At 39.4% G+C, this 27,707-nt stretch overlaps 1 protein-coding gene across 1 annotated transcript; it reads right to left on the bottom strand.

Annotated features, from left to right (window-relative positions):
- Nucleotides 1-922: 922 nt before the first annotated feature.
- On the bottom strand, nucleotides 923-24,835 carry cetn4 (centrin 4). Its single transcript, XM_076292619.1, has 5 exons — nucleotides 24,727-24,835; nucleotides 24,004-24,159; nucleotides 3,330-3,458; nucleotides 1,609-1,746; nucleotides 923-1,168 (listed from the first exon to the last, which is right to left on the bottom strand). Exons 1-5 carry the CDS (start codon nucleotides 24,727-24,729, stop codon nucleotides 1,079-1,081), a joined length of 516 nt encoding a protein of 171 aa, XP_076148734.1. The 5' UTR covers nucleotides 24,730-24,835; the 3' UTR covers nucleotides 923-1,078.
- Nucleotides 24,836-27,707: the final 2,872 nt, after the last annotated feature.

Consider the following 27,707-nt stretch of genomic DNA (forward strand, 5'->3'; position numbering starts at 1 on the left):
CCTGTGCCCCCTCTTTCATCTGATATGCTTGCCATATCGATGCGATCACGGGTCCGCGAGTAATTCAAACTAGAGTAATGTGTGTGCAGGTGAATGCAGAGAAGTATAGACTGTAAATATGATGCAATTTGATTTAATTTCATGATTTTTTTTAATTTTCATACTTGATCGTACAGACAAGTGTGTAGTCTCGTTGGAAAGCCCCACTTCTGCTCTGTCGTGCAATAAATGTTTCATCTCGCTGCGATGAACCGTTCCGGAGCAATGTAACAGAGAAGAAAGGGTGTGTTTTTTGACGCACTTTGCGTCAATCGGGTTCTAAGGGTTAACTCTGAGAACATTTGAGCTGGCAGAGTTTCCTCACAAGCATTAGTCTTTATCTAATTATTATTATTTTTTATTTGTTATATTGGTTAGTTCTTTTTAGTAGAGTAGAACATTTGTATGCACTTCATTTAGCGGAGAATATCTCAACTGTTATAGACTAATATGACCCCATTGAACAACGTGGGATGTGCCAAAATCTCTACCCAGGACGAAAGTCCTGAAAATGACCACAACAGATGACACTATTATCACACTACAGGTGAATGGGACTTTTTTTTTTCCTTTATAGATATCCCCATACATTTCTACCAGATTCATCTTCATATTAAGAAAAATGCTTTTTGTATTACACTTTGCCTAAAAAATAAAATAAAATATGCAAATGTTACTGCTACTTTGCCTCTTATCTCTTTATATGTGCACATTGTAATCTACTTTGGCTTTTATATCTTTATATATATGTACATTGTAAACTACTTTCCCTTTTATATTATATGTGTACCTTGTAATCTCCTTTGCCATTTATATCTCTATATGTGTAAATTGTACATTACACTTTAATCCAAGAAAAAAAAAGAATGTAAGATATATAGAATGGTTTACAAATATTCCTTTTTTATTTTAATGTCATACAAAATTATTAAACCTCAGAGAGAAAACCATCACCAAGTGTCACAAATTTCCTCATATTACAAAAATAAATAACACTAAAGGTCACAAGAGGAAAAAACAAAACATACAAATTCAAAGATCAGTACAGACTTGTTTTCTTCATTATCCTAAGGAATTCCTGCTCATTAATTTCTCCATCTCCATCTCGGTCAGCCTCATCAATCATTTCCTTTCCAACAAAAAAAAACAAGTCATTATGAATTCATCACAGCCTCTTAAAGCTGCAGTTGGCAAGATTGTTTTGATCATATTCACTGAAACCGACACTATGCTCTGACAGAACAACATAAATCAGCCGGTTTTAGAAAAAAACCTGCACTTCTACCTCCACCTAGAGCCTGTTATTTGTTTTGCAAAATTTCACAGCTTCCGGTTCTTCTGGTCCAATCAGAGCAGGGCTGTGTGAGATCTGACTGTCAATCACAGTCTGGTGCGCACTGACGGGCACAAACTCGATGAGGGAGTGCTCGGTGGTAGTGGGGGAGGGGCATGAGAGTTGTAAACATTCAAACTTTTGGCTAAGTCCCCTCAATCTGTCAGACTTGCCTACTGCAGCTTTAAAATGTGTCATTCAAAACAGCGTTTTTGCTAAGTCAAGGGTACACTCACCTGTAATTCCTCGTCGGTTAAATTCTCTCCAAGTTCCTTAGCAACTCTTTTGAGGTTTTTAAAAGAAATCTTTCCAGTGCCATCATCATCAAAAAGTCTAAAAGCCTTCAAAATTTCCTCTTTCGAGTCTTTTTCACTCTGACAAAAGATTTAAAACATGAAGCAGTATGTATACAGGCTTTGTTTGTTGTAGTGCAACAGTAAAATATACTGTACAGGGCTCCAGACTAACTTTTTGCACTGGTGCGCTTAACTTTTTTATTTAGGTGCACCAGCACAAAATTTAGGTGCACCCAAATTTTTCATCCCGCCGCCTTTGACGCCAAAATTTCAAGGTCACCATTTTATTGTTCTCCATATTCACTCGGTGTCTGAGCTGTTGTCAGACCATGGACATGATAGTATTGATTTGATTTGGCCACCTTGACGCCATCAATAATATTGAATATTCTGTGATCATTCAGATCAGTGGCGATCCTAGACTCTGCTCGACCCTCCACACACAGACGGAAAATGATGACTTATGTCATATGTTTCTATTTCATATTTTGGAATTCATAAACTTTATATATTGTGTTAATAATTTATAATATTTTATGATCTACATAATTACTAATAGCTAAAAATATTTCGCAATTTCAATGCTTCATATTGATTTTAAACTATTATACTAGTCGGGTCATTCCACGTCAATTCAACCAGGGCCCACCCACTTAGGTCTCAAAAAATTCTGAAAAAATTACCAGGTGTACCCATGTTACCCAGGAGACACACTGTAAAATTACTTTTATGTAAGATCGAAACTTTCCAAGATACAGTCAGTTTTACGGGGGGAGGGGGGTGTCGATTTTGTTCGGCCTCTTCTTTTGTCAAATTTCACAAGCCATAGTGCAAGAACTAAACCATGTAGGAGGCTAAAATGTTGCATGCTGGTACATAAATAGGAATAGTATATAGCAAAATCGTCATGTTTGGTCTGGATGATCCTGCATGGTCATAGCTGATCAGAATTGTATTGGAGTTTTTGGCTGGGTTCTGTTTAGGCCTTTAGAAGACAAATTTAGGCTCTTGATTTATGTTCCTTATTGAGATGAGTAGAAACACTCTCACAAAAAGCAATGAACAGAAAATAAATTCCTTCAGGGTCTGAACAGCAGACCTCACAAGTCTGAAAAATAATTTTGGTTCTCATTTTCAGAGCACCCAAACACCTTGTGGGAATATTTCTGAAAATTGAAAGGGTGAAATGTCCGTTTATGAAAATAGCCAATAACGTAATAACCAGCCAATAATGTAACTTATTACATTATTGGCAAAAAGTTATTATGTTATTGGTTCAGAAATGTTATGACATTATTGGCAAGTTATTACATAATTGGCTTGATTACATTATTAAATTATAACATTATTGGCTTTTATAACATTATTGCCCGTTATTACATTATTGGCTACTACAGTGAACCATGCAACACTAGTCAAAGGAGAACAAACGCTTAGTTCGTGGAGAGACAGTTGATGCAAGGAAAGTCTAGGCGCTCACGCATGAAGTTAGGTGCACCAGTGCGACCCAGGAAAAAATTTAGTCACACCCTTAAAAAATGTGGTCGCATGTGCGCACTCTTAGAGCCCTGCTATATTAAATAAAGTCTATGCCCTCTGTTCTGAGGTGTAATTTTACTACCACCCCTCCCAGTCTTATATGTAGATCTTGAATAACATACCATTTTTTTGGTCATCATGCAAAGAAAATCATTGAAATCAATGGTCCCAGAGCCTTCTTTGTCAATGTCTGCTATCATCTTCTTAATCTCCTCTTTCTTTGGTTCAAACCCTAAGGCACGCATTGCAACCTGGAAGTAGAGAGATTAAAATATATAAATATAGCTGCATGCAACATTTAAGGGGAAACTTGACACTTGAATTAATAAATAAAATAAGTTGTACTCCAGATTGGTGTTAGTAAAACTTTTATTTTGATAAGGGTCCTAGAGTTCTGAGTAGAAAGTTTTCAGTCTCGTTTAGCCCATTGGTAATGTGAATTGTGAGCAGCTTGAAAATGTTGTATGCTGAGAAGTGACAAATAAGCTTCTAAAGGGAAGGATTCATATAAACTCTGTATCAGGTTCTACTTTGATGCCACTTACCATTTGTACAATCATGATTTCACCCAAAAACATAACACAGACATGACATGTAACATTAGGCTAGTCTAAAAAATACTCAAGCAACGTTAGCCTAGACAACAAAAATGCTCATTTCCCCTCTACTCATGACTTCCACTTCAGTGCTTACTTCAACCCAGCTCTCTTTTACTCATTTGCTCCTATCTAGCTATTAGAGGCTCATGTTTTCATGAAATCTAAGCTTGACAGTGTCTTTGTTGCCTATAAAACGGTACATATCATGACGTTCAGCTACTGACAGTTACCATTCAAAGCTTGCTAACTGTTAGTTAATGTTGTTAAAATTAGCTTAAATTCATTTTCAACTAAATTAAACCTAAATAGCTACAGAAAATGTCTTCATTCTGATGTTCCTTTACTTACTGGGTACAAGGCAACATGGACTTGTGTCATTTCATTCTCTCATTTGTTTTTCTTAAATGCTAAGTTAACTGACAGACTTACCCTAGCTACCATTGAAGTTTTGTACACATCTTTCTGCTGTTCTGACCCTGTTTGTAAGTCCAGTGAGTGACACAAAGTTAACGTTTGCTTTATTAACAACCAAGCAACTGAAATTAATAGTTCATTTTCAATCCCCATATGCTCGTCTTTCCTGCAGTATGACAACTTCTGACAATGTACAGTTACCCTGAATTTCTGATTGGATACTGGGAGCACAATCAACTCCACTGATTGGTTCATTGATGAAGGCGCCTCTGGGTAGAGTACGGAGGAGCTTCCTCCCTTACACCATTCACCCCCATGTGGAGCGTTTACAATGGGCGCTAATGGGGATCTCGAGGAGGCAGATCCTCCGTGCAGTAATTTTCAATAATACGGTAGAGGTCGCTTTCAGAAATTTGACTGATTTCAGTGACATTGCGTTTGAAAAGCAATTAGTTCTATGTTGTTTTAATTAATGAGTTGGCTATATGCATATTTTATTACTTTAATTTCCCTGAAAGGTTTAGGGAGCATTGTCCTCCCTTTCCTCAATGGACGAGCCTCCTCTGGTCCAACCAGTATGGAGGTATATTTGGTGCAAAACTCCTTAGCACTTGTGGTAATAGATTTTGTACTTTTGTACCAAAAGTCACTATGTGTATCAGTACATTTGAAGTCACAGAGATTTTTTTTTATCCTGCAAACACAACACAGCAGTTACAACTTCACAAATCCTTCGGTAGAAGTGCACAAATCCCATGCCACACATCATAACATAAGAAATTAAATATGGCTGCATTTGACACTTTTACATATTAAAATGACATAGTCCTAACAGTAGGCCTACCAGCTGTTAAGGCCATGTTTAGCCTAATTGAATAACTTAACGATGGAGAAGATATTCTCAGACCTGCCATCCCTGAAGAAATGTCAGTATTACCCAGGGGTGAAAGTAGTTTTTATTTCTTGGTGGTACTATGATATAGAGTTTTAATTTAAATTTTCACTTAGCCTAATTATGTATTATTTATTTATTTGTTTATTTGCTGTATTATAGTCTACTTATCAAGCATTCACTAGGACTTCTTATCACTCTAGTATCACTCTTTAACCCACCTGTATCTGTTTTTGATTATGAATAAATTGCACACACTTAATTTCAACATGTATTTATTTATTTAGCCTAGTTACTCTGCTCGCTCCCACTTCCAATCGTTTTTTTTTATATATAGGCTACTGTATATCACGAAACACGTTTCTTTGAGTCATGCCTTTTTATTTGGTAGACTGCAACATACTTCTGTCCGCTAAAACACTTTCATTATTGCTGCGCAAGATCTGGTTAAGCCGTACACGCGCTGTCTGTCTCTTGTCTCTCCAGCGAAACACTGCACACATAAAACCAGAATAGGCTATTGAAACATCAACATATTTTTCTTTAGCCTGTATGTTTTTTTTATTTGGGAGACTTTCCAAGAAACGTCCGTCTGCTAAAACACTTTGGATACCAGTGCACGTTGGCGCAATTACTGTAGGCTACTGTACGCACGCTATAGCTTGCTCGTTGTCTGTCCAGCTGCACGGGAGGTTTAGACACAATTGGGGGAAATGTGTTGCTTCTGGTAATTTGACGTTAGCAGTTGTGTTGTCATGCTGAAAGTGCAATATTTTTCAGAGACAGTATAGTTTTCTTTCCGGTACGGCGTACCCTCTCCAAATATTTTAGTGACAATCTGTTTTAAAGCCTAATCCTTATCTATAAAAATCACTGGTGTTGATAGAAAGGGACTGTGGATATCCATTTTCTGGTATCTGTTCTAGCATGTATTAGTACCTCTTTTCAATCCATTATTATTTTATATTTTTTTGTGAAGAAATACATCTATCCCTCATGTTATGTTAGTGTATTTCTGCTCCTCTCGTGTCTACTGAGGCTGCAATGATCACATTCCGACTAAAGGGGCGGGTCTCAGCAATAGGTGCGTTATGTCAGTCTACTCTAGAAGCCTAGGTCTCGCTTGTTTGCGCGCTAATTATCAAGAATTATGATCTATATGGTACACAGAAAACAAACAAATTAAACACCTATCACAATATAAAAATATTTTGCTAGGTCTACTTTCAGATTTGTTGCAAATAACTACATTTGGCCTTGGAAAGGTCTGCGCTCCCTGAGAACGTCATAACCATCATCGACACATGGAAAATATAATGCTAAATGAAATAACTCGTGAACAAGCAATAACTTTCCAAGACAATATTAAACTATTAAGCCGAGCTAAATTCACAATCGCACTCAGTGCAGAGTCGTTTTGTTTCGCAAAGCAATTCAAAACGGCCAGCTGCGAGAACGTGAATTTGCGAGAAAACAGTTGTTAACCTCACCTCAGCAAGTCTTAAATTTTAACCCACCGAGGGCAAGAGAAAAGTATCCTAACAATATGATGTTTTACCTTGAGTTTATAGGCAGAGAGAGTGTAGCATGTGGCCCGTGTTTGTTAGCTAACATTTTCTTATTTTCCTTGGTCATATCGCCGCCGCAGGCCATAGCAGGCAGGCTATGCGTAACAGAAAGTGAGAGAGATAAAGCCCGCCCTCAGAAACAACTGATAGGTAGGTCTTCAAAAATAGCACAAAGAGAGGCCAATCACTTGCCTATCTATCTCGCATGAAATCGACGATAGTCTCGCTCCAGACTATGGGAAGACCCCCCCATCCCCCCGGCGATTTTTGCCGAAAGGTGACTAGTTTGCAGGTATGTGTCTTGACTACTACACCCCATACGGCCCGCCACCTCATTTTGGGTGGCCCCCCAAAACATGTCCGTGGTATATAGCATCTGGCCCGCACGGGAGTACAACATCGTCAAACTATAACCTCCGTAATTTCCCCCATTCATTCTCTATGGCGAGTCTTAACAGTACACATGTAATACTCTTTTTGTCCACTGGTGGTTGTTTTGGCGCTGTTTCGCGTTTGCCATCGAAAACGGAATGAAATGTACAGTGGGTCCCAGTTAAGTTTGGACGGGTTCCTTCATGAATCACGCACCCCATTTTCTCAGCAGAAATGGCACAAACTGCAGTTGACACAAACAACCACAAGGTGTCACTTGGGAGTTCTGCCACTACTATTTTTGATGCGACTTGACTTAACTGCTTCCATGACGCAGTCAGCCATTACCAAACATATATGATAATACAATAGCGTGAGTTTATATATCTTATACCCTATTTGTCACGGTTACTTATAGATTTGATAGTGTAACGCAGCGGGGGCACGGGAACTTAAATTGATCACGGTAGTTTAAGCTTACACTTAAACAGACAAAACATTCTAATATGAAAATGTAGATGCAATTGTTGTAAAATGGTGCAGCTCCTTTAAGAAAGCCCCGTGCGCAGGGATGGAGAGAGAGAAAGCGAGAGGGGATGTGTGTTAGAACGTGCTGTTGAGACTGGAGCGAGTCATATTCAAAATAATGCAAAAAATAAATCCGCAGATAAAACCAATTATCCTCATTCATTGCAACCGCAGCATGCCTGCTTGCCGACGTTCAAACGAAAAAGATATCAAAGCACCTTTTGCTTTTGAATGTAGCACGAAATTTTTTTTAAACAGCTAGACAAATGATTTAGCTAATTGATTAAAGCCTGTACACCAGCAATTGTTTAACATTTACCTGTACAAGTACATTGACAGTAGCCCAGCCTAACAAGCATGTTGCATGTTGTAGGCCTACTGTAGAAATTTCACTTAAATTGCAACCGCAACATGCCTGCTTGCCGACATTCAAACGACAACGAAAAAGATATCAAAGCAACAAGAGGGTTGAGTCTGAATGACACGGAGTTTAGACTCATATTGCTCCTCATAACCATCTATAAAAAAAGTGTTTTTTCTTTTCTTTTTGAGCACGTCCGAATCCCAGGACATAACGCACTGGACCTTATAATAGGCTCGAGATATAATTCCAAAGGGGGCAGATAGGGGCCTACTGCACTTAAAACTTAAAAAGATTTAACGAAGCTTCCCGAAATTTGAAATTGCGATCAGTGACTGGCATCGGGTGAACAAAGCTTTTCGAAGTTGAACAGGCTATTAAAAACTATTTGCCCACCTCCATGTCACAGGAGAGACTGGGCTCTCCCTTCTATGAATTAAAAAAAAGATGTTATGCTACCTGCAAACTGGCCTATGATTTCATTGCTGAGTTTGCGGCAAAGCAAGATATGGCGAGTCAGTGTCATTTATTTGTCCAATGTTAGCCTAGACCAGTTTCCATAGTGCACATCTTATCAACAGTTTGAATGTCGTGTGTGTTTCTGCCCATTGACAAATACCGTTCAGCACAATGATTCATGCCCAATTAATTTCCCCTGTTAAAGTGTTCGCCTTTGTTACACTATTTGGTTTCGTGATGTAGCCTATGATAAACACCATATGGCCAAATATGTGACTCAGCTAATGTTATAGGCTATACAATTTCCCCTCTTAAAGACAAGCTGGTGTAGCTTATTAGACTAGGCTACTATTAAAATGCACCGACGGTAGCCTTGGCTATGTGTAAAGTAAGCTATCGCATGATTTCATGCACGTAAGTTCATGCATCTGTCAAGTTCGCACAGGGCCTCGCACCCCCTTGCGACGGCCCTGCAGCTCCTCCTAAGACAGCGAGGAAAAAGTTAAAATACGCGATAAACCCGGGAAAAGTTGACAGGTTTGTTTCGGTCCCGGTGATTATTTGTGAAATTGTGCAAACGACAGCCTTTTCAAGGCATTTCAAGGAAGGAGTCGTAGCATGCAAGCTCCCAAATTGACCCAGTAGCCTACAGAAGGCATCAATAGCCTATTGTTGGGACTGGGGAGGGTCATGGAAAAATGTATTGCTGGCGAGGGAGGGTCACGTCTTTTTTGACTACCGCTCCCAAAACTCCTCCGGTAGCCCCTTAAATAAATAACGAACAGTCCCTAATCGATTATAGCCTGTAGGCCTACACCAGCTATTGTTGAACATTTACCTGTACAGGACATTGACAGTAGCCCAGCCTAACAAGCAGATGTTGCAAAAGACATCAAAAGACGCAATTAATCAGAAATAAATAATGTAATCGGCATCGCTTTATTTAACAAACTGCAAGCAACAAGAGGGTTGAGTTTGCTGTGAGGCCAAACCCAAGAGCAGAGCCTATCTGTTAAGGCACTCGATATAACGAGCTGTGTGCGCCTGGAAAGACAATAGATGCTTTCTGAATAGCACAGCGAAGACGGCTCTGGTCATCCCATACCCTCCCCCCACTTCCTGTAGCCTACCATTATGACTTGTTGCCGTTTTGGGACATTAAGCTTTTTCCATTAAGCCCCCCTCCCCCACCCCCTTCTTTCACAAGCAGTGGGGGAGCGCGGGGCATAAAGTAACACTTTTTGGTAGACAAAGGAGGGTTCTCCGCGCTTCTGTCGTTTGGCCACAATCCGGTGCAACCAGGCCAGGACAGATATTTTAGAGAGAAGGAGAGACGCCGGTGCAGCTCAGATGTCTTCTTAATTTTCTTTATTCTTTAGTAAAAGGTGCAGAACATTATTAAACTTTGACTAACGTTTCGATGTGTCGATGTTTTTGATTAACGAACATCGAAACGTTAGTCAAAGTTTAATAATGTTCTGCACCTTTTACTAAAGAATAAAGAAAATTAAGTATAAGTAAGTATAAGTATAAGTATATATACTCTTTTGATCCCGTGAGGGAAATTTGGTCTCTGCATTTATCCCAATCCGTGGATCAGTGAAACACACTCCGCACACAGTGAACACACAGTGAGGTGAAGCACACACTAATCCCGGCGCAGTGAGCTGCCTGCAACAACAGCGGCGCTCGGGGAGCAGTGAGGGGTTAGGTGCCTTGCTCAAGGGCACTTCAGCCGTGCCTACTGGTTGGGGTTCGAACCCTCCGGTAACAAGTCCAAAGCGCCAACCAGTAGGCCACGGCTGCCCCAAGAAGACATCTGAGCTACACTAGTCACATGTTTTAACAAGCAACACTTGTTATTGATCTAATAACAGACGTGTGTCGAAAATTGACTTTATTTTCCATACGGAGAAATAACAGAGTTTAACCAAGGTCAATCTTGCCAAAAAAGCCCTCAAACCTGAAAACACATGAGGCAAAAGTGCAAAACATCACAAAACTAACTAAACGAACACGCAAATATTTTTGTATTGCGATCATTGTAGCCTACAGTTGTAACAGCGCGTAACAGTCGTTTTACTCCCGGTATGCGCTCATTATAAAGAACGTTTAACGTGTCCCAAAAACAGCTATCAATTAATCACCAAACGTCTTATAAACAAGTATTGCCAGGAGCAACACCTTGCAAAAAATTATAACAATAGGCCTAGGCCTTTATATGGCTCTGCTCCTGCCTAGATTCAAACTCAGAACTGCCTGAAAGTTGCAGACCTGTTCTGGAAATACGTGCATTAACCCACTCGACCGTCAAAGCAAAGCAAAGGCTATATTTCAACCTCGTTAGTGTAGTTAAAAAATCAGAACTATTCACAAGGTTTCTGGGCAGCATATGTTCTGTCAGCAAGCGAACTTCTCATGACTGCCGACAAAGTAGCTTACTGCCAGCTGACGAAGCTCTCATTTTAAAACATTACTGAGAGACAGGCACTGTACCATCAAGAAATCTTGCCACTGAATCCAAAACTATGTTTAACATTATGTACAAAGCTTATAGGCTACAGTGGACTAGCATGTTGCAAGGGCTGCTAAAAACACAGAGAAACGCACTGAAACTCGGCCAATCACAGCCCTTGCTGTCAAATGCTCCGTCTGGTTCAACCGTGGAACGCCAAGGCGGACTATGCTGCCCCCAAGCGGCTGCACTTGTACTTACATTTCACCCAGCTGCGTGAATCACCTTAATGGTGAATGAAGTGTCAATTCTTAACTGGGACCCACTGTAGGCCTACCTGCAAACAATGTAAGAGGCCTATGCTGACTGCATCAGTGCTCAAAGTATTCTAAAAGTTTATCAATTAATTGTTAATAACTAATTAACTTCTATTCAAGTCTTATTTCTGGGACTTTCTGGGATAATTATTTCTATTTTTTATTCACTCGTTCAAATGTTCATTCAAATTCACAATTCACAAAGTTCTCATCAGGTGAGTGAAAGTGGTCATATCAGATGTTTTTGCCAGCACTTCATAAACCTCTCATAGTTTGAGAACTTTGTAGGATATTGCTTGTTCACAACTTGAGCTGTGTAGGCAAAGACACAGAGTTCAGAGTTCACACATTTTGAATAAAATATACGTTTGGGACTCCCTGCTAATACTTTTGGGAATGCTTAAGTCTTTTTATTAGTATTGTTTCATTTGAGCTACATTTTACACTGATATGGCATGATGGCAATATAAACACAGCTAACAATGGTATTAAATTGCAGTAGCCTGTGATTAAATGTAATGGCATATTCAACTAAGGTAGGCTGCTGTTGTTCACAGTTCTAAGCTATTTATGGTTACTGATATACTCTGAGTCTCTGGCCCTCTCTTAGAGCCAGGCATAGTGAGCTGGCCCTCAGAAGAAAAAGTTTGGGGACCACTGTACTAGATGCTCTTCTTCACACTGAAAACAGTGGCAGTCCTAGCCTATAGCCTAACACAGGGCTATTCAATTAGTTTGTAATGGGGGCCAGTTAATGAAAAGCATCACAACTGAGGGGCCGGAGAAATGCGGCTTGAAATATGAGTAATCACATTAACAGCTGTACAATGAAGTACAACAGCAGCAAAATTGGGGTTCAAATGTTGTATTTTGTACATGCATAACAACATCATCAGCTGGTTGTTGGTGGCTAATATGGAATGAAATCTGTGATAACAGACAACACAAATGGAATCTGTGCTTTGCACAGTAACTGCTAGGTCCAAGATTTCCAGTGAGTACAAACAGGATTCAAACACTGTTCAGGTGAATTAAATGTGTAATCAGTCGCATATGTAGCTCTTCTGACTTATAGGCCTACTTGTTACATTTGACGTTCCCACCATTAAATGAGATGACCGTGACCTCTAGATTTTGTGGGGGCAGGCCAGTCATAATAGCCTAATAATAATAACACGGGGGTCCGGGGTGTCTCCCCCGGGATTTTTTGTATTTTCTGGTTGCTAATCACGCTATTTTAACATGTTTTGAGAGGGACAGGCCCATCTTTTTTCTGACGCACCTCACGTTACCCCATGCATTAAACCAAATGGCACTGCTTGAATAAATGAAATAGCCTACTGAACATGGGCATCGTCATAGTAGTTGAGGCATCGTAGTTCACGATGACAATGAAACGTTTAGCCTACTTGGTTTCTGACAGAAATTACGTTTTGAGCCACAGCCTTTATTTGGTGAACGGAGGTGCAAATCTCAGTTTCCCACTCAGTAGTAAGGTAACAAACAGCCTACTCCGATGAATTCTATTTTTTTGCAAATATTCTTGTCGCCCTCCCAGAATTCTGAATATCTTTGCTCGCACACTGTAGGAACTGTAACTGATTAATGACACGTTACACCCAACTCTGCTCAGCTACGAGTAGCCTAGAGAAAGAATCTCCCGTGTCTAAGTTCACGTTGGCCTACCCCATAAACTGCATGACAGTAGGCTATTTCTATTTATCTATAAAAAAAATACCACATGCGTTTGTTCAACTTTATAAAGCAGAATTACGCAGGCTATTTGCACACATTTTGTTTGTGCAAGAAAGCGCACGCGATTTTGGGCTGCACTTTGAAACTCGTTCCGGCGCCCCTGCCTTGTTGCCTTTATGATTTCCTTACAACTTTCTTATACTAACCCTTTAGGCGCCAGAGGTTTTTTTCCGAAACGATCAATTTTGACATCTTCATTTCAAAAGGCTATATCTTAAAAGTGATAAGAGATAGAGACTTTCTGTAAATTAGAGAAATATTAAGGATGACCCAAAGTTTATGTAGAGATTAAATGTTTATATCTAATTTGCATATTATGACGTCATATGGTGGCGGCCATCTTGGATTATAGAATTTTCATGAAAAGTCGCATGTTTGAATGATAAAATGCACCACTTCTTTCCCCCCAAAATGTCCCTCACCTTCTGTATGCTATATTGCACAATACTGAATGCTCAGGTAAATAGTAAGTAGTGAACAAACTGTGTAAATCATTACTAATAAATGGCAGAAACAAACCAAATGCATGTAGCGGTAGACTGGCCTTTTGCTATAGAGATTTTCCATTTACTACATACAGTAGGCACTCTGATTCCATGTATGGGGCACATATATATTATTCAGATGACACAAACACAAGTAGACAAGACCTGTTTAGTTCAAAAGCTCATTTGCCACGGCAAGGCACAGATCAGGAGTGAGATGATGAGACAAGACAAGAGACAATGTTAGTATTTTTTTTCTTTTTGTTGTTTTTGTTTATGTTTTTTTCTTAGCTGACAAAGACACACACATCACAAGGACATGAACACACAAAAAGGAACACATAGTGTACTGTATGTCCTAAATGATCAGGGAAGTAGATAGCAAATCAACAGTGTAAATCATTACTAATAAATGGCTGACATTTTTTTTTTTATGTAGCAGGCCTTTTGCTGTAGAGATAATGACTCCCTATCCCTATCCATACAGGGCCGGCATTCCCATCATCTTGTGATAGACTATGCATGACCTAATGTGTGTGTGTGTGTGTGGGAGAGGGAGAGAGCGTGTCACCACCTCCACCATGCGAGCAGCATGGCCAGATCTGCCTCGCGCGCGCCGAGTGGAGAGAATTTGCGCAGCTCGGACTAGGCCTACTGTCATTCTCATTGCGACTCCCCACACTGCCACTACGTTCCCCCCTAACTGTCCTATGAGCACTTCGACCTCGTCTAACATACCCACTGGCATTAGACAAAGGCTCCACCACGTTACTGTCGCCGCGATTGTGGAGAGGCACACGTTCAGGAGACAGAAGCTAGCGCTATGGACATTATGCTACCTCCACTATGCTACCTCCAGCCTCGTTCGCCACACCACTAACACCCTGCTAACTTCCCGATGAACACTCCGAACCCGTGAAACATTATTCCCACCAGTGACATTGGGCAAACGATTCAACGTTTGTGCTTGGTGTAAGCTAAACTATGGAGTAAACTCTCACTTTGTCCAGTTGCATCATTGCAAGGCAGGGACGCATCTGAAGCCTCACTAAACAATTCACCGTCATTTTCTGAAGGCAGATATTCCCCTTCAGAATCAGGGTCCGCTAATAGAAGACCCAACACTTCATTTCAGGTAAACTTTTTTGATGCCATTAGACGATAATCTAATGCAAATACTCGCCGACGTTGACAATATCGCTCTGACAAAGTGGCTCACACGCACACTAGCTCCGGTATTTCACGCACTGATTCAATGCTCTGTAGCTCAAAAGTTTTGTTTAAAGCGTGACCTTTTTCGGACTCGGGGATGACGTATGACATGTCTGCCATCTAGTGGAGTGGAAGTCGAACGAAATATGACACCCTATTTGACTAAATCGGCCGTTTTATTCAGTACCGCATCTTGTCGACTATAGTCGCCTGTGGCGCCTAGAGGGCTAAATAGGAAATGCAAACAATGAATGCTGCATGAAGGACAGTGAGAGGAAACCCGTGTCCTGCTTTTAATATTTGATAAATAGGTCCATCTCATCTCACAGTTCCAATGCATGATCCAAATAATGGTTTCATATTTGTTAGTCAACTTTGCAAAATACATTCGGGGCTACATTCGAAACATTCGAGGCTGAAGCCCCGGCAAAATCGGCTGGCGATGCCCCTGATATAAGATATATAAACTCACGCTATTGTATTATCATATGTTTGGTAATGGCTCAACTGTCTCTGATTGTTCTACTGACTTGGAAACTGGATGCGTCATGGAAGTAGTAAGTCAAGTTGCATCAAAAATAGTAGTGGCAGAACTCCCAAGAGCCACCTGGTGGTTGTTTGGGTCAACTGCAGTTTGTGCCATTTCTGCCAAGAAAATGGGTGCGTGATTCATGCAGGAAACCGTCTAAACTTAACTGATACCCACTGTAGCTAACTTCCTAACTTCAGATAGTTGGCTCACACAGCAGTTCAGACGTGTTTTGGGGTTACAATAACAACATTTTTAGAATGTACTAACGTTCACAAAATCCAAGCATAAAAAAGCCAAACAAATTTGCAATTATGGCCGTCTTGGGAGGTATGTGACAAGTAACAGTTACAATGGCTAAACAGTTAAAAAGTTCAGTAGTTTAAAGGGTTAAATTGTTTAACAGTGAAATATTGTAGTGAGGACTTTTATTTTGAAACAGTTTTTGGCAGAGGAAGCAGTTTAACAGGATGTGTAGTCTTAATAGGGCCAGTTTGTATGCTTAAAGCCTGAGACTGGCAGTTGAGATCCAGGTGGCCTGAACACCTGCCATAGGATTCTAATTGCTTAATGGCCGTATTATGATGTCATAATCGGCAATGTTAAGTCTATGGGGATTTTTTAAAAGTTTTTCTTTAATAGTTTAAAAAGTATAAAAGTTTCAAAGTTGAAAAGAGATAGCAACCCGATCTGTTTGAAGACCTACGTTACAAAGTTTGAATGAAGTTTCTAAGTTAAACTGTTCAAGAGAAATTGCGTCTAGAAAAAGTGGTAAGCGGAATAATAATAACTAGAAATGCAATTCCAAGGAATTACCAGTGCATGAAAATGCTAAAGTTGTGATGTAAAATATCATGTATAGTTAAAACAGATAATAAAGAGATGGTTACTACGGTGATGCTAGGATAGACATGGTGGTTGCATAGCTTAATAAAAGTTGATAGTTTAAAAGTAGACTGTTTAAAAGTTGAATGTAGATAGTTTAAAAGTTGTTGATAGACAGTAGATAGTTTAAAAGTTGTTGATAGACAGCTAGTTTAATAGATAGTTTAATGATAGTTTAAAAGTAGACCGTTTAAAAGTTGAAGGTAAATAGTTTAAAAGTTGTTGACAGACTGGAAGTTGAATGAATGTTGATATTCAAATAGTTTAATGGCTGTGCATAGGTAGATATTTGACGATAACTAAAAGTTGGAATGGCTCTAATGTTCGCTAGCAGTTATGCTAAGATTTTTATCTAATGTTTTATAGCAGTGCTAGCAATGCTAACCTGCTAACCATGCTACTTAGCTAACGTTTTCTAGCAGTTTAATGAATGTTGATATTCAAATAGTTTAATGGCTGTGCATAGGTAGATATTTGACGATAACTGAAAGTTTGAACGGCTCTAATGTTTGCTAGCAGTTATGCTAAGATTTTTAATTCTGTTAACCATGCTACTTAGCTAATGTTTTATAGCAGTGCTAGCATGCTAACCATGTTACTTAGCTAACTTAACTAACATTTTCTAGCAGTTTTACTAAACATGCTAACTATGCTAACAATGTTAGCATGCTAACTATGTTAACCATGTTACTTAGCTAACTTAGCTAATAATTTTAGCAGTTATGCTAACTATGCTAACTAGCATGTTAACTATGCTAACCATGTTACTTAGTTAACCTAGCTAATCATTTTTAGCAGTTTTGTTAAAAATGTTAACTAGCATGCTAACATGTTAGCATGCTAACTATGCTAACCATGTTACTTAGCTAACTTAGCTAATCATTTTTAGCAGTTTTGCTAAAAATGCTAACTAGCATGCTAACATGCTAGCATGCTAACTATGCTAACCATGTGACTTAGCTAACTTAGCTAATCATTTTTAGTAATTTCGCTAAAAATGTTAACTAGCATGCTAACATGCTAGCATGCTAACTTGCTAGCATGCTAACTATGTTAACCATGTGACTTAGCTAATCATTTTTAACAGTTTTGCTAACTAACTATGCTAACCATGTGCCTTAGCTAACTTAGCTAATCATTTTTAGTAATTTTGCTAAAAATGCTAACTAGCATGCTAACATGCTAACATGCTAACTATGCTAACCATGCTAACTAGCTACAGTGGGTAGGAGTCATAGTTGATGACAAGTAACAGTTACAATGGCTAAACAGTTAAAAAGTTCAGTAGTTTAAAGGGTTAAATTGTTTAACAGTGAAATATTGTAGTGAGGACTTTTATTTTGAAACAGTTTTTGGCAGAGGAAGCAGTTTAACAGGATGTGTAGTCTTAATAGGGCCAGTTTGTATGCTTAAAGCCTGAGAGGGGATTTTTAAAAAGTTTTTCTTTAATAGTTTAAAAAGTATAAAAGTTTCAAAGTTGAAAAGAGATAGCAACCCGATCTGTTTGAAGACCTACGTTACAAAGTTTGAATGAAGTTTCTAAGTTAAACTGTTCAAGAGAAATTGCGTCTAGAAAAAGTGGTAAGCGGAATAATAATAATAATAAGAAGAAGAAGAAGCCTAGGAAGAACAGTACAGTGCATTTTCATGCACTGTAATAAGAAGAAGAAGTTGCCTAGGAAGAACAGTACAGTGCATTTTCATGCACTGTAATTAGAATACTGTTTGGATGTTGAATTTAACATGCTTAGCCTACTTACAGCTGCTTGTCAATTTTGTTGAAGGGATCATCTTATTGACTCTGACACTGAATGTTTGCAAAATCCCAATGTAAATGGAAAAGTGTTTTCCAAAATTCAAAAGTGCTTGTCCCAAGGAGAAGTACAAACCTTTATTTTAACTACTAGTGCAGTGCCCGTTCAAACATGCTATTCCTGTAGCCCAATTAGTTAGGCCTGCTTTAAAAATAGGATGATAGGGGAAAACATAATTCCAGGTAAGCATTCAATAATGAATAGGCCTACAGATAATATAATAATATAATAAATGTGAAGTGAGCAGAATTTAAGCATGGCTGCATGTGACATTTTTTACAAATCAAAATGACATAATCCTAACAGCTGTTTTGAGTCAAGGCTATATGCTTAGCCTATTGAATAACTTGATGATGGAGAAAACAAACCATTTTGTGGAATGATGCATCATATGGAATTTGCAACGGTGTGACTCAAAAACAGTCTCTGGTGGCCTATAAGTGACATCACACTCTGTCTGCCACTCGTTGCTTGTCGCTGGTTATGCTTTGCATGTGTGGCATTCTGAGACGTTCTTTAATTCGGGACCGTTATCGCTCGTTTCAATTTAGGACCTTGCAGTTGGAATTGTCGTTTGTTTATTCAAAGTCTAAAGACAGTCCAAAGTAACCTGGGCTATTCATAAGTGACATCACACTGTCTGCCACTCGTTGCTTGTCGCTGGTTATGCTTTGCATGTGTGGCATTCTGGGACGTTCTTTGATTCGGGACCATTGTCGCTCATTTCATTTTAGGACCTTGCAGTTTGAATTGTCATGTGCTTATTCAAAGTCTAAAGACAGTCCAAAGTAGCCTGGGCTATTCGTGCCCAGTGTCCGCTTATTGCACATCATTTTTTACGTCATTTTGAAGAGCCACTGCATATAGCCTACCTGTGTGTGTTGGCATGTTGGCGTGTTGTTGCAAACATGCTACCCGTGTAACCTACACTGATCCAATTCTGCCAAAGCCCTGCTTCTATCCTCACTGGTAGCTTACAGTCCTACAGTGCTGTGTGGGAGGGGGAGTGGCTAGCGGCGAAAGCCAATGCGTGCTTCTTTTACCGATATAGGCTATTTAACGATATCTTTTGCATTTCTTATTCAAACAACGTTAAATTCGGCAGTGCACTTACTCATGCCTGTAGCAAGACACCTGCCAAGTTTGTAATCAGTCTGACAAACGGTCAGCGAGATATGCGTGCCACAGACACACACACACACACACACACAGACACACACACACAGACGCTTCTTGCTTTATAGATAGATGTAGAAAACGTTATGAATTGCATCCACACATAAGCAGCCTTTTAACTGTGTTACAATTGCAAGGGTTCCCTCACGAACGTCTTAAAGTGACAGGCACTCAATTAGACCTACACACTACCAAGACGATCTTAATACCCCCCCCCCCCCCCCGTGTTGTCCAAGTCAGCAGCCGCCACAAATTGAATCCAATTCTGTGGGAAACACTGTGGTGCTTAGTGAGATTCCGCCTCTCCTATGAAGCACTTTGAGTGTCAAGAAAAGTGCTATAACTGTTATGCTATGTTGTTGTTACATTAACCCTTCTCACCCCACCCTACCCCTTTTTACTCCTGTTAAATATATATACACACTTTACATTTGATGTTTGTTAACATTGTTACATGATGGTGATTCACTAGTCCTCTACAGTATTTTGAAGGAAGGAACCAGGAACCATGCATTATTGTAACAGATGGCCTAGGTTAATGCTATACATTTGATGTTTGTTAACATTGTTACATGATGGTGATTCACTAGTCCCCTACAGTATTTTGACGGAAGGAACCAGGAACCATGCATTATTGTAACAGATGGCCTAGGTTATTGGTAAATATAACGCACAAACACACACTCACACACAAACACATATACACACACACATGCACCCTCACACACATGCACCCACACATACAAGCACACCTACATACACAAACACACACACACAAACACACACACACACAAAACTAACTTACATGCAGGCACACACACTCAATAAACACACACAGATGCACACATACACAAAAACAACCACACACTCTGCACACTACAAACACAAAAAAAGGAACAAACAAAAACAAACAAAATTTGACAATCGTGACTTATTTTTGTGGAAAAAATGTGCTGGACTGGGTGGCGGACATATTTTGTACCGCTCTGCGGTACATGTAGTTGGTATTTTATTTTGTTACATTTTATGAGCCAGTATGTAGTTTGTGTAACAAAATAGTTTTTGATGTATTTGTGCCCACTTCTGCTCATGAAATCATCGTTAGCCTATTTCTTTACAAAATCGGATACAAGGTAATGGAGCCAATCATACATTGTTGTGTTTCTTTACAAATAAAGAATGGACAAATAGAGCCTTTAAACCCTTTATGGATTAGCCTTTTGGGCTGCACAAATTCAACGCAGATCCTCAGATGTTGTTAGAATGGTGAAATACATCCACACTGCTGACATTATTTTGAGGAAGTATAGCCAACCAAGATCAAGTAGGTCAGTATAACCAGACGGGCCTTACATACGCCTAGTTGAGAAATTAGGGCTTTAAAAAAATATTGGTGCAAATTATCGGCCGGAATTATCGGAACGATAATAATAGTTTAATTTTTTCACTTATCAGCCAATAATATATCGGCCACCGATATATCGTGCATCCCTATCAATAACATATTAAGTGATGAGGTCGCAAAAGGAAAGCAAAAAGAACTCAAATAAATCTAGGCTACAATACACAGTTTTCATGCGCACGCAGGTCTTTTATGATTGTTGGCTTCTGGTGGTAGCTTGCTAATTCACTGAAGATAGACTTATGGGTATGGATATAAGGAACATTCTGAAAAAGAATGAGTAAGGCTCATCACTGTAGCTTGTATGAGCATGTTGGTTGTCTTTGTACAATTGCAGGTTGAAGCATTGGTATAATTTTCTTTATAAGGCCATTCTGTGTGAACTGCCACCTTTCTTATGTTCTCTCCTGACCCCTAAAGTCTCCAGAAATTGTAATCTTCGATCATGTGGGCAAATCATGTATGACATTCCCCTAACGTGAACTGTCTTTGGTGAAAGTGCCTTTTTTGTTTTTGCACCCTCATCCTGGTATAAATTGCAAAATTATTCTAAATTGGACTGCCTACCAACAATGACACAGTTTAAAACGATTTGAGTACTAAATGTACATGTGCTTTTACTGAGCGCAGCTGGTGATCATGTTGAGATGATGTTAAAGGAAAATTCCGGTTTTTAGCACTTTAAGGCCCTTTTCTGGTTTGTTTTGGATGAACTAGAGTGGTGGACACCGAAATGTTGACGATTGGTCCCGTCGTGACTTTTCTGACTCATTTTGAATCGCCTTTTCACCTCTCAGGGTGGCTGGCAATGGGCATACTGTAGTAGGCTACTCAAACATGTCCTAAAACAACCCTTAACGTTCGTTTTCAAAACTGTGCAACTCACCGAGTGGTTAGTGGTGTTCGTTGATGTTCCAAAACAAGTAGCGTAGCGAAATACAGTTTCTGTCGTCTTTTATTTGCCATTTTGTAAAATCCCATTGATTTCTGTTGGAAGACTCATTGCACGTTGCGCCACCGTCTATGCTTCAGGTTCAAATACGAATCATACATTGCGCCGATATATTTGCTTTTAATAGTCAACGAACTCCACTAACCACTCGGTGAGTTGCACAGTTTTGAAAACGAACGTTAAGGGTTGTTTTAGGACATGTTTGAGTAGCCTACTACAGTATGCCCATTGCCTGCCAGCCACCCTGAGAAGTGAAAAAGGCGATTCAAAACGAGTCAGAAAAGTCGAGACAGGACCAATAGTCAAAATTTCGGTGTCCACCACTCTAGTTCATCCAAAACAAACCAGAAAAGGGCCTTAAAGTGCTAAAAACCAGAATTTTCCTTTAAATTGCATACTGTCTTTTTCTGTTTTATGTTGTCTGTTTTACACTGTAATTTAAAATGATTAATTAATGCTGCTGTCTTGGCCAGGACTCCCTTGAGAAAGAGATTCTGAATCTCAATGGGAGTTGGTCGGATAGCCTACATCTAATTTTTACACAATCTTTTTTAACAATGATTTTTCCTATTTTTTTTTTTTATTATTTAGGCATTAAGATCAATTTCCAAAAGATTATTTATTTTGTTATTCTTCTTTTTAGTCAACGTTAGCATGTACAGGGTAAGTAAACTTATGAGCACAACTGTATGTCGAAAAACTACCCTACTCGTTCATCTCTGCCACAACTCTACAGCCCCAGCGAGACTATTCATTGCTGAGAGGAATATGTCATAGGCCTAGGCCTTCTGAAACCAGCTGCAGTTATAACATGCTACTTTTCTATTTAGATTATGTCTGGGATTGTTTCTTTTTTATATGCCGTTTGCACTGTTTATACCATTGTTTGTGCCATGAGAGTTGTGTATTGTGTGTGACAATTTGCACTGCCTAATTAGTGGTAGGTTTATGGATAAAATTGAATATCAAAAGTTCTCCCTATAAATGCATTTGATTCTTAATTCATCTATAAATTGCAACATATTTATTCACATCATTCCAATGTTTACATATTCAAATATAACATTTCAAAAACATTCAATACAAAAAAATATTATCTAGCCTGGTTATACCAGACTTTTCGCTTCACACATGAGGAGTCTGACCCCTCATGATTGGGAAACGTGTTAATGTGTATTGCCATATAGTATCTCACTTGAAAGGAGACTATAGGTGGGCGACGCCAGGTTAATTGTGATCAACTAAGTATAGTAACTGCAGAAGTTTTGTGGTGATAGCCATGAGATAATTTCTTTACCCTATTCACCTGTCCTACCTATGCAGGCGGTAAGAATTTAGCCAACAATTTGCACAGAGAGGGTTGAAGTAAGTACTGAGGCTCAGTAATCAAGAATCTTTGGTTTGCATTTTCTCATAAATAACGTTGTTGTTGACAACCATCTGTGGTAGGCAGGGGCGCTTTAATACCACCTGAGGCCCCTGGGCTATATGTTTTTAAGCCCCCCCCCCCCCCCCCAACCGCAAAAATTAATTATGATTAAATGATACCCGGCCCGTGATCTGACCCGCCTATTTAACGTGCGCTTTTGGTTAATATAGCATATAACATGGAGTGTAGCCTATCATTATTGAGCCTATGTAAAACCTTTACATAAACAGGAACAGAAAGCCCTCCTTAATCACGTCAGCCTGACATCGCTTATCAAAAAGGCTAGCCTACTGCACGAAAACAAGCGTTGCACTCTTACAACACTGGCTGGCTAAGTTAAAAGATGCGTTAGGCTACACATATGGACGTTTCAAGCTTTTCAAAAGTGCATGTGTTTGTCGTGTCGGGGTGTTCCCCAGGAGGTTTTTGGAAACTCTGTCCACTTAACACATCATTTTAACGCAGCTTGGGAGGGACATAAATACTTTTAGCCTACAGAACAAGCAGCTGGCTCATGTGACGTGAACATTGGCTACCTTATGCATTATCACTATACTACCCTACATGGAGACATATCTCACGTTAACAATGGAGAAAACATAACATAGGCTATTATTTGTGCGAATGGGTTAGCACAAACTTAGCTTTTGGTGAAGGGAGATGCTGATCACTAATTCATTTCTTTGCGCAACAGCCCATGTTCTGCGTTCACTCCAGTGAGACAAGTGAAATTTGCCAGGCTATTTGCTACGGTATTTACCTGCTATGTCTTCTGTTTTCATGGACAGTTACAGGAATCCACGTCATTCGTTTATCGTTGCTTCAATCCAACCCACGTTATCTCCAGTTTGTAATTTTGTCATTCAGTTTCAGCCTCTCCTCTAGCTCCTCTACACACCCATTGGAATTTATTAAGTTTTGTTACATTTTGTTACACTTTAGAAGAGATGACAAGGGGGCCTCTGCATGGATGTCATTGTAGAGCAGTGCGATATGCTCAATTAGGCTAGCTCCAGAGTAGGCTATGACTGACGCCGCGAATACGGACACGGCCGTTTAATATCATTATCATAAAATCATTATTATTATTAGGAAGCCCCTCATTGGTCGAGGCCCCTGGGCTGAAGCCCAGGTAAGCCCCTGCATTAAGGCGCCAGTGGTGGTAGGCCTAGAATGCTAGTTGTTACCTTACCTTAAGTTCCTTCACATCAATAGTCCCAGAACCATCTGTATCAAACAGATCAAAAGCCTCTCGGATTTCTTGTTTCTGCTCCTCCGTAATTTCCGGTTTGGAACCTCCTTTCTTTCGTTGATTTATGGTGGCACTTGTTTTTCTAAAACCAGTAGCCTGCATGGAACGTTAACGTTAATAATGCTAACGTTAGATATCACACCTTGGCTTAAATTAGGTGGCATTTCATTCACACACATCAGGTGTAAACTGTCAACGTTAACTAATTATAATACGATTGTCACTTCTTTGGACTCTTTTCCACACAACATTTTTTCTACTTGAAGTGGAAAGTTACCTTCACAGTTAACATGACTAGAACTAGCAGCTGGCAACCCCTAGCAACACAGATACGCCAGGTTATCCCGTGGTTTGTCGAATGTAACATTGAGTTAACATTACGTTATGTTAGCTAACGTTAGTTCTACTTTACAGGGTTGACTTAAATTATTACAATCTTTCAAGAATCTTTCATAAATCTTGTCAAAGTTGTTTAGTGTAAGGTGGCCAATAGATAAAGTTATCTTCATCATCTGTTTGACTAACTTTAACGTACAATACTGAGGTAAAATTAGTTAACGTATGCATTCTACTCCAAAAGGTATACTATGACCAACCAGGTGCTTTAAAAGGCAGAACTTGATAAACAAGTTAATTTATAAGTTATTTAACAAGACACCTTACCATTACGAACTGTACGTGTATGTTAAGCCTTAACGTTAGCGGTACCACTGCTGTTCTAGACAGTAAAGTTAAAGAACGTCACCGACTTCCGTATGTGAATGAAAGTAAAGAGGACGTCACATTGCACGCGCATGCGATTCGCTCGCCGCTAGGTTGTTCTTGGTTGAGGAGTTTGTTGTGCTTGCCGCTGCCCAGATAGCAAAGGGGCGTTGAATTCACGTTGAATCAACCTCCGCCGCTTCAAACAAACGTGGATTCAACGCCCCTTTGCTATCTGGGTGGGCTCAGCACAAAACCAGAGAATAGGCTTGTTCGATATCACCTGCGTCTGACTTTGTCTGGCTTTCTATGTCAACGTGATCTTCAAAGGCTAGCCGGGAGGAGCTACAACAGAGGGCAGCTCATCCCGGACAGACAGGCTACAGTCTGATGATGACTGACGAAATAAATTCTTATGATGTAGTTTAAATAAACCACTGTTGTCATACAGTTAACAGGCCTGCATTGTAGCACATAAATTCAATATCAAGTGCTTTCCCTATATGTGTATCTATTTATCCAACAGCAGAACATAACAGAATATATCCAAACGTTTTCAGTAGGCTAGGCATAATAAAAAAAAAAATTCTTGGGTTCCGGTTTCCGACCGACCCTGTCAATTTATGTGCGACCCAAATTTATTTTATGAGCTTGGGGAAGAAATAACACTAAATATATTAAATAAATCCACAAATATAAGGCGAACTATAATTACATTAATTACCCCTTGCGTTGTGTATAGGGATGAGCGTATTCTCTCTTACAAAGTAGCCTGTGCACAGCTGTTCACTAAGACGATTGTTTTCGTCACTTATCAAGGCACTCGCAATTTTGTCCAAACACCGCAACTTTTTCGCAAATTTGACCAATCATCGTAGTTTCACCGTGAAATTTCACCTACCACAACAGTCCCTCGCGCAGAATATTGAGCCAGATGGCACACTTACTTCTGCACCTTTTGCATATGACACCAAAGACTGCCCTAACGTGTTCGTTCCTCTACAGTTTTGATGACAATAAATAGAAGGCTAACGTTAATGATCGATCTGCTTACTTGCATCTCTCAACCTGGTGTTGCTAACCTACCTAGGCTATGAAAGTAAGTTAATTAAGGCCTACTTGGTTTACTGATTTTTGAGTAGGCTATGCAACCCATTGGCAAACGTTTACCTGGATATGTCCTTTTAGCTTATGTCATGTTTGCTAGCTTGTGGGCTTAGTTTGAGTAGTGCTACCAAAATCATAGAAATTAATAAAATTGCAAGACATTTACCTCTTCTATGATCCAATAATAATTTCATTCGAGTTGTTTTTTTTAACATTTATTTTAACTAATGACATAGAAGACATTCCCAATTGCATCCACATATCGTAATGCACTATGCAAAAAGTGATTTACACTCGTAGCCGAACACAGTGAGATGCAAGCCTTCCAATCCACTCAGAAATGTACTTAGGCTACTCTCACGTCCTTAAAGGGGCAGGCAGTCAATTAGACGTACACCACCAATGTAATGACATTAAACAGAAGTGTAGTCAAATAGTTTAAATCAAAATGAAATTACTAGATACTTACTTGGCTATTAGTAATTATGCAGGCCACAGACTATGAATTATTAAAAAGATATGAACTTAATATGAATTACAAAATATATGAATGTATTGAAACATATGACATGATGCCATCTCTTTAGGTGACTGTCTTTTTTGGACAGTTCTACTATAATGCTTTGTGAATGACCTCAGTCAAAGCATTTTCACAAATAAAGTAGGCCTACTTTGATTTTCTGTAATCCTTACTGTTTACCTTTGATTATCCTTTTTAATAAGCATCAAGATTATCAGTGTGATTTTGGTCTTACTAACCTTAATTGCCCTAAATTTAAACTATTTTTGCAATTTTCACTTCCTCCCGCAATTTCTCCACAAGAAACAGCTAAAATCACCGCAACTTCCATCCAGGCATTTTAGGTCGCAACAGTCTCAAAAAACCTCGCGAAATCCTGGTGGGATTGATTTTCTACCTATCCCTTACTGCCACTGAAAAAAAAAAAAAAAAAAAAAAAAAAAAATTCCCCCCCAACCCATGGCCTCAACTGACAACCAACAGGAACCAAACCTTTTTTTTTTTTATGCCCTAGCCTACCATTGTTGCAGAAATCACATATAAGAAGGTATCTCTTCAATTTCGGTTCATTTTCGCATATACATGGAGTCTGTCTCAAATGGTGTACTTACGTGAGTACACTTTCGTGTAGTACACTATGTGCACTGTGTGCTTACTGGCGGAGTGCGCACATTTTAACAAAATAGTATTGTCTCATATCAAACACTAACTCCGTGCACTTCACGGAAATGACGATCGCAAACATTTTAACATAACTTTATTGGCGTCCTCAACTCGACAGTGACATGGTCATACTGTGTCAAAACATGAACCATTTATGTTATAACTTGCTTGTACCTCCTTAAAGTCTGTTTTCCACTGCTGCTGCTTCAGCTTTCTCAACCGCGATTTCCACGAGTTTGAAAACGCTCCCTCCCCTTCCGCTATCTGGCCAAGATGGCGTCCGTTAAGGGCGAAAAGTGTCCAGCGTTGCACACTCAGCTTTTTGACCGTTATGAGTGCACCATTGGGGAACTTGCAGCGCCCTTCGTGTCGTTGGAATTGTCAGTGTGAACACCCTCATGCACTCAAATTAGGTATTGTAAGTGCAGAAGTACGCGATTTGAGACAGGCTCATGGATTTCTATGGAACGTCACGAAAACATGCGTGCGCAACCAAGAGGCAGAAAGCACCATAGAACAGCATAGAGCAATGCAAAAGAGCAAAATAATAAAATTAGTTTTTGTGCTGAAAACTGCACCAATTCGAAATCACGATGGTTAGAGAATGTTAAATATGTTCAATATCCCTAACGGAATGCATGTCTACGCCAAA

The sequence above is a fragment of the Alosa pseudoharengus genome, unplaced genomic scaffold (genome assembly GCF_046254945.1).
Source record: "Alosa pseudoharengus isolate Yale_2024_CS ecotype anadromous, Long Island Sound unplaced genomic scaffold, YU_APseudo_1.1 YU_APseudo_1.1_scf_19, whole genome shotgun sequence".
Classification (NCBI taxonomy): domain Eukaryota; kingdom Metazoa; phylum Chordata; class Actinopteri; order Clupeiformes; family Clupeidae; genus Alosa; species Alosa pseudoharengus.

Bases quoted from the DNA above. Each gene is read 5' to 3' on its own strand.
- cetn4 (XM_076292619.1), bottom strand. The intron at 3,459-24,003 runs GTAAGGTAACAA...CTCTACTTCCAG, and splicing joins TTGATGTGAAGGAACTTAAG to GTTGCAATGCGTGCCTTAGG. The intron at 1,169-1,608 runs GTGAGTGTACCC...TTTGTTGGAAAG, and splicing joins TAACCGACGAGGAATTACAG to GAAATGATTGATGAGGCTGA.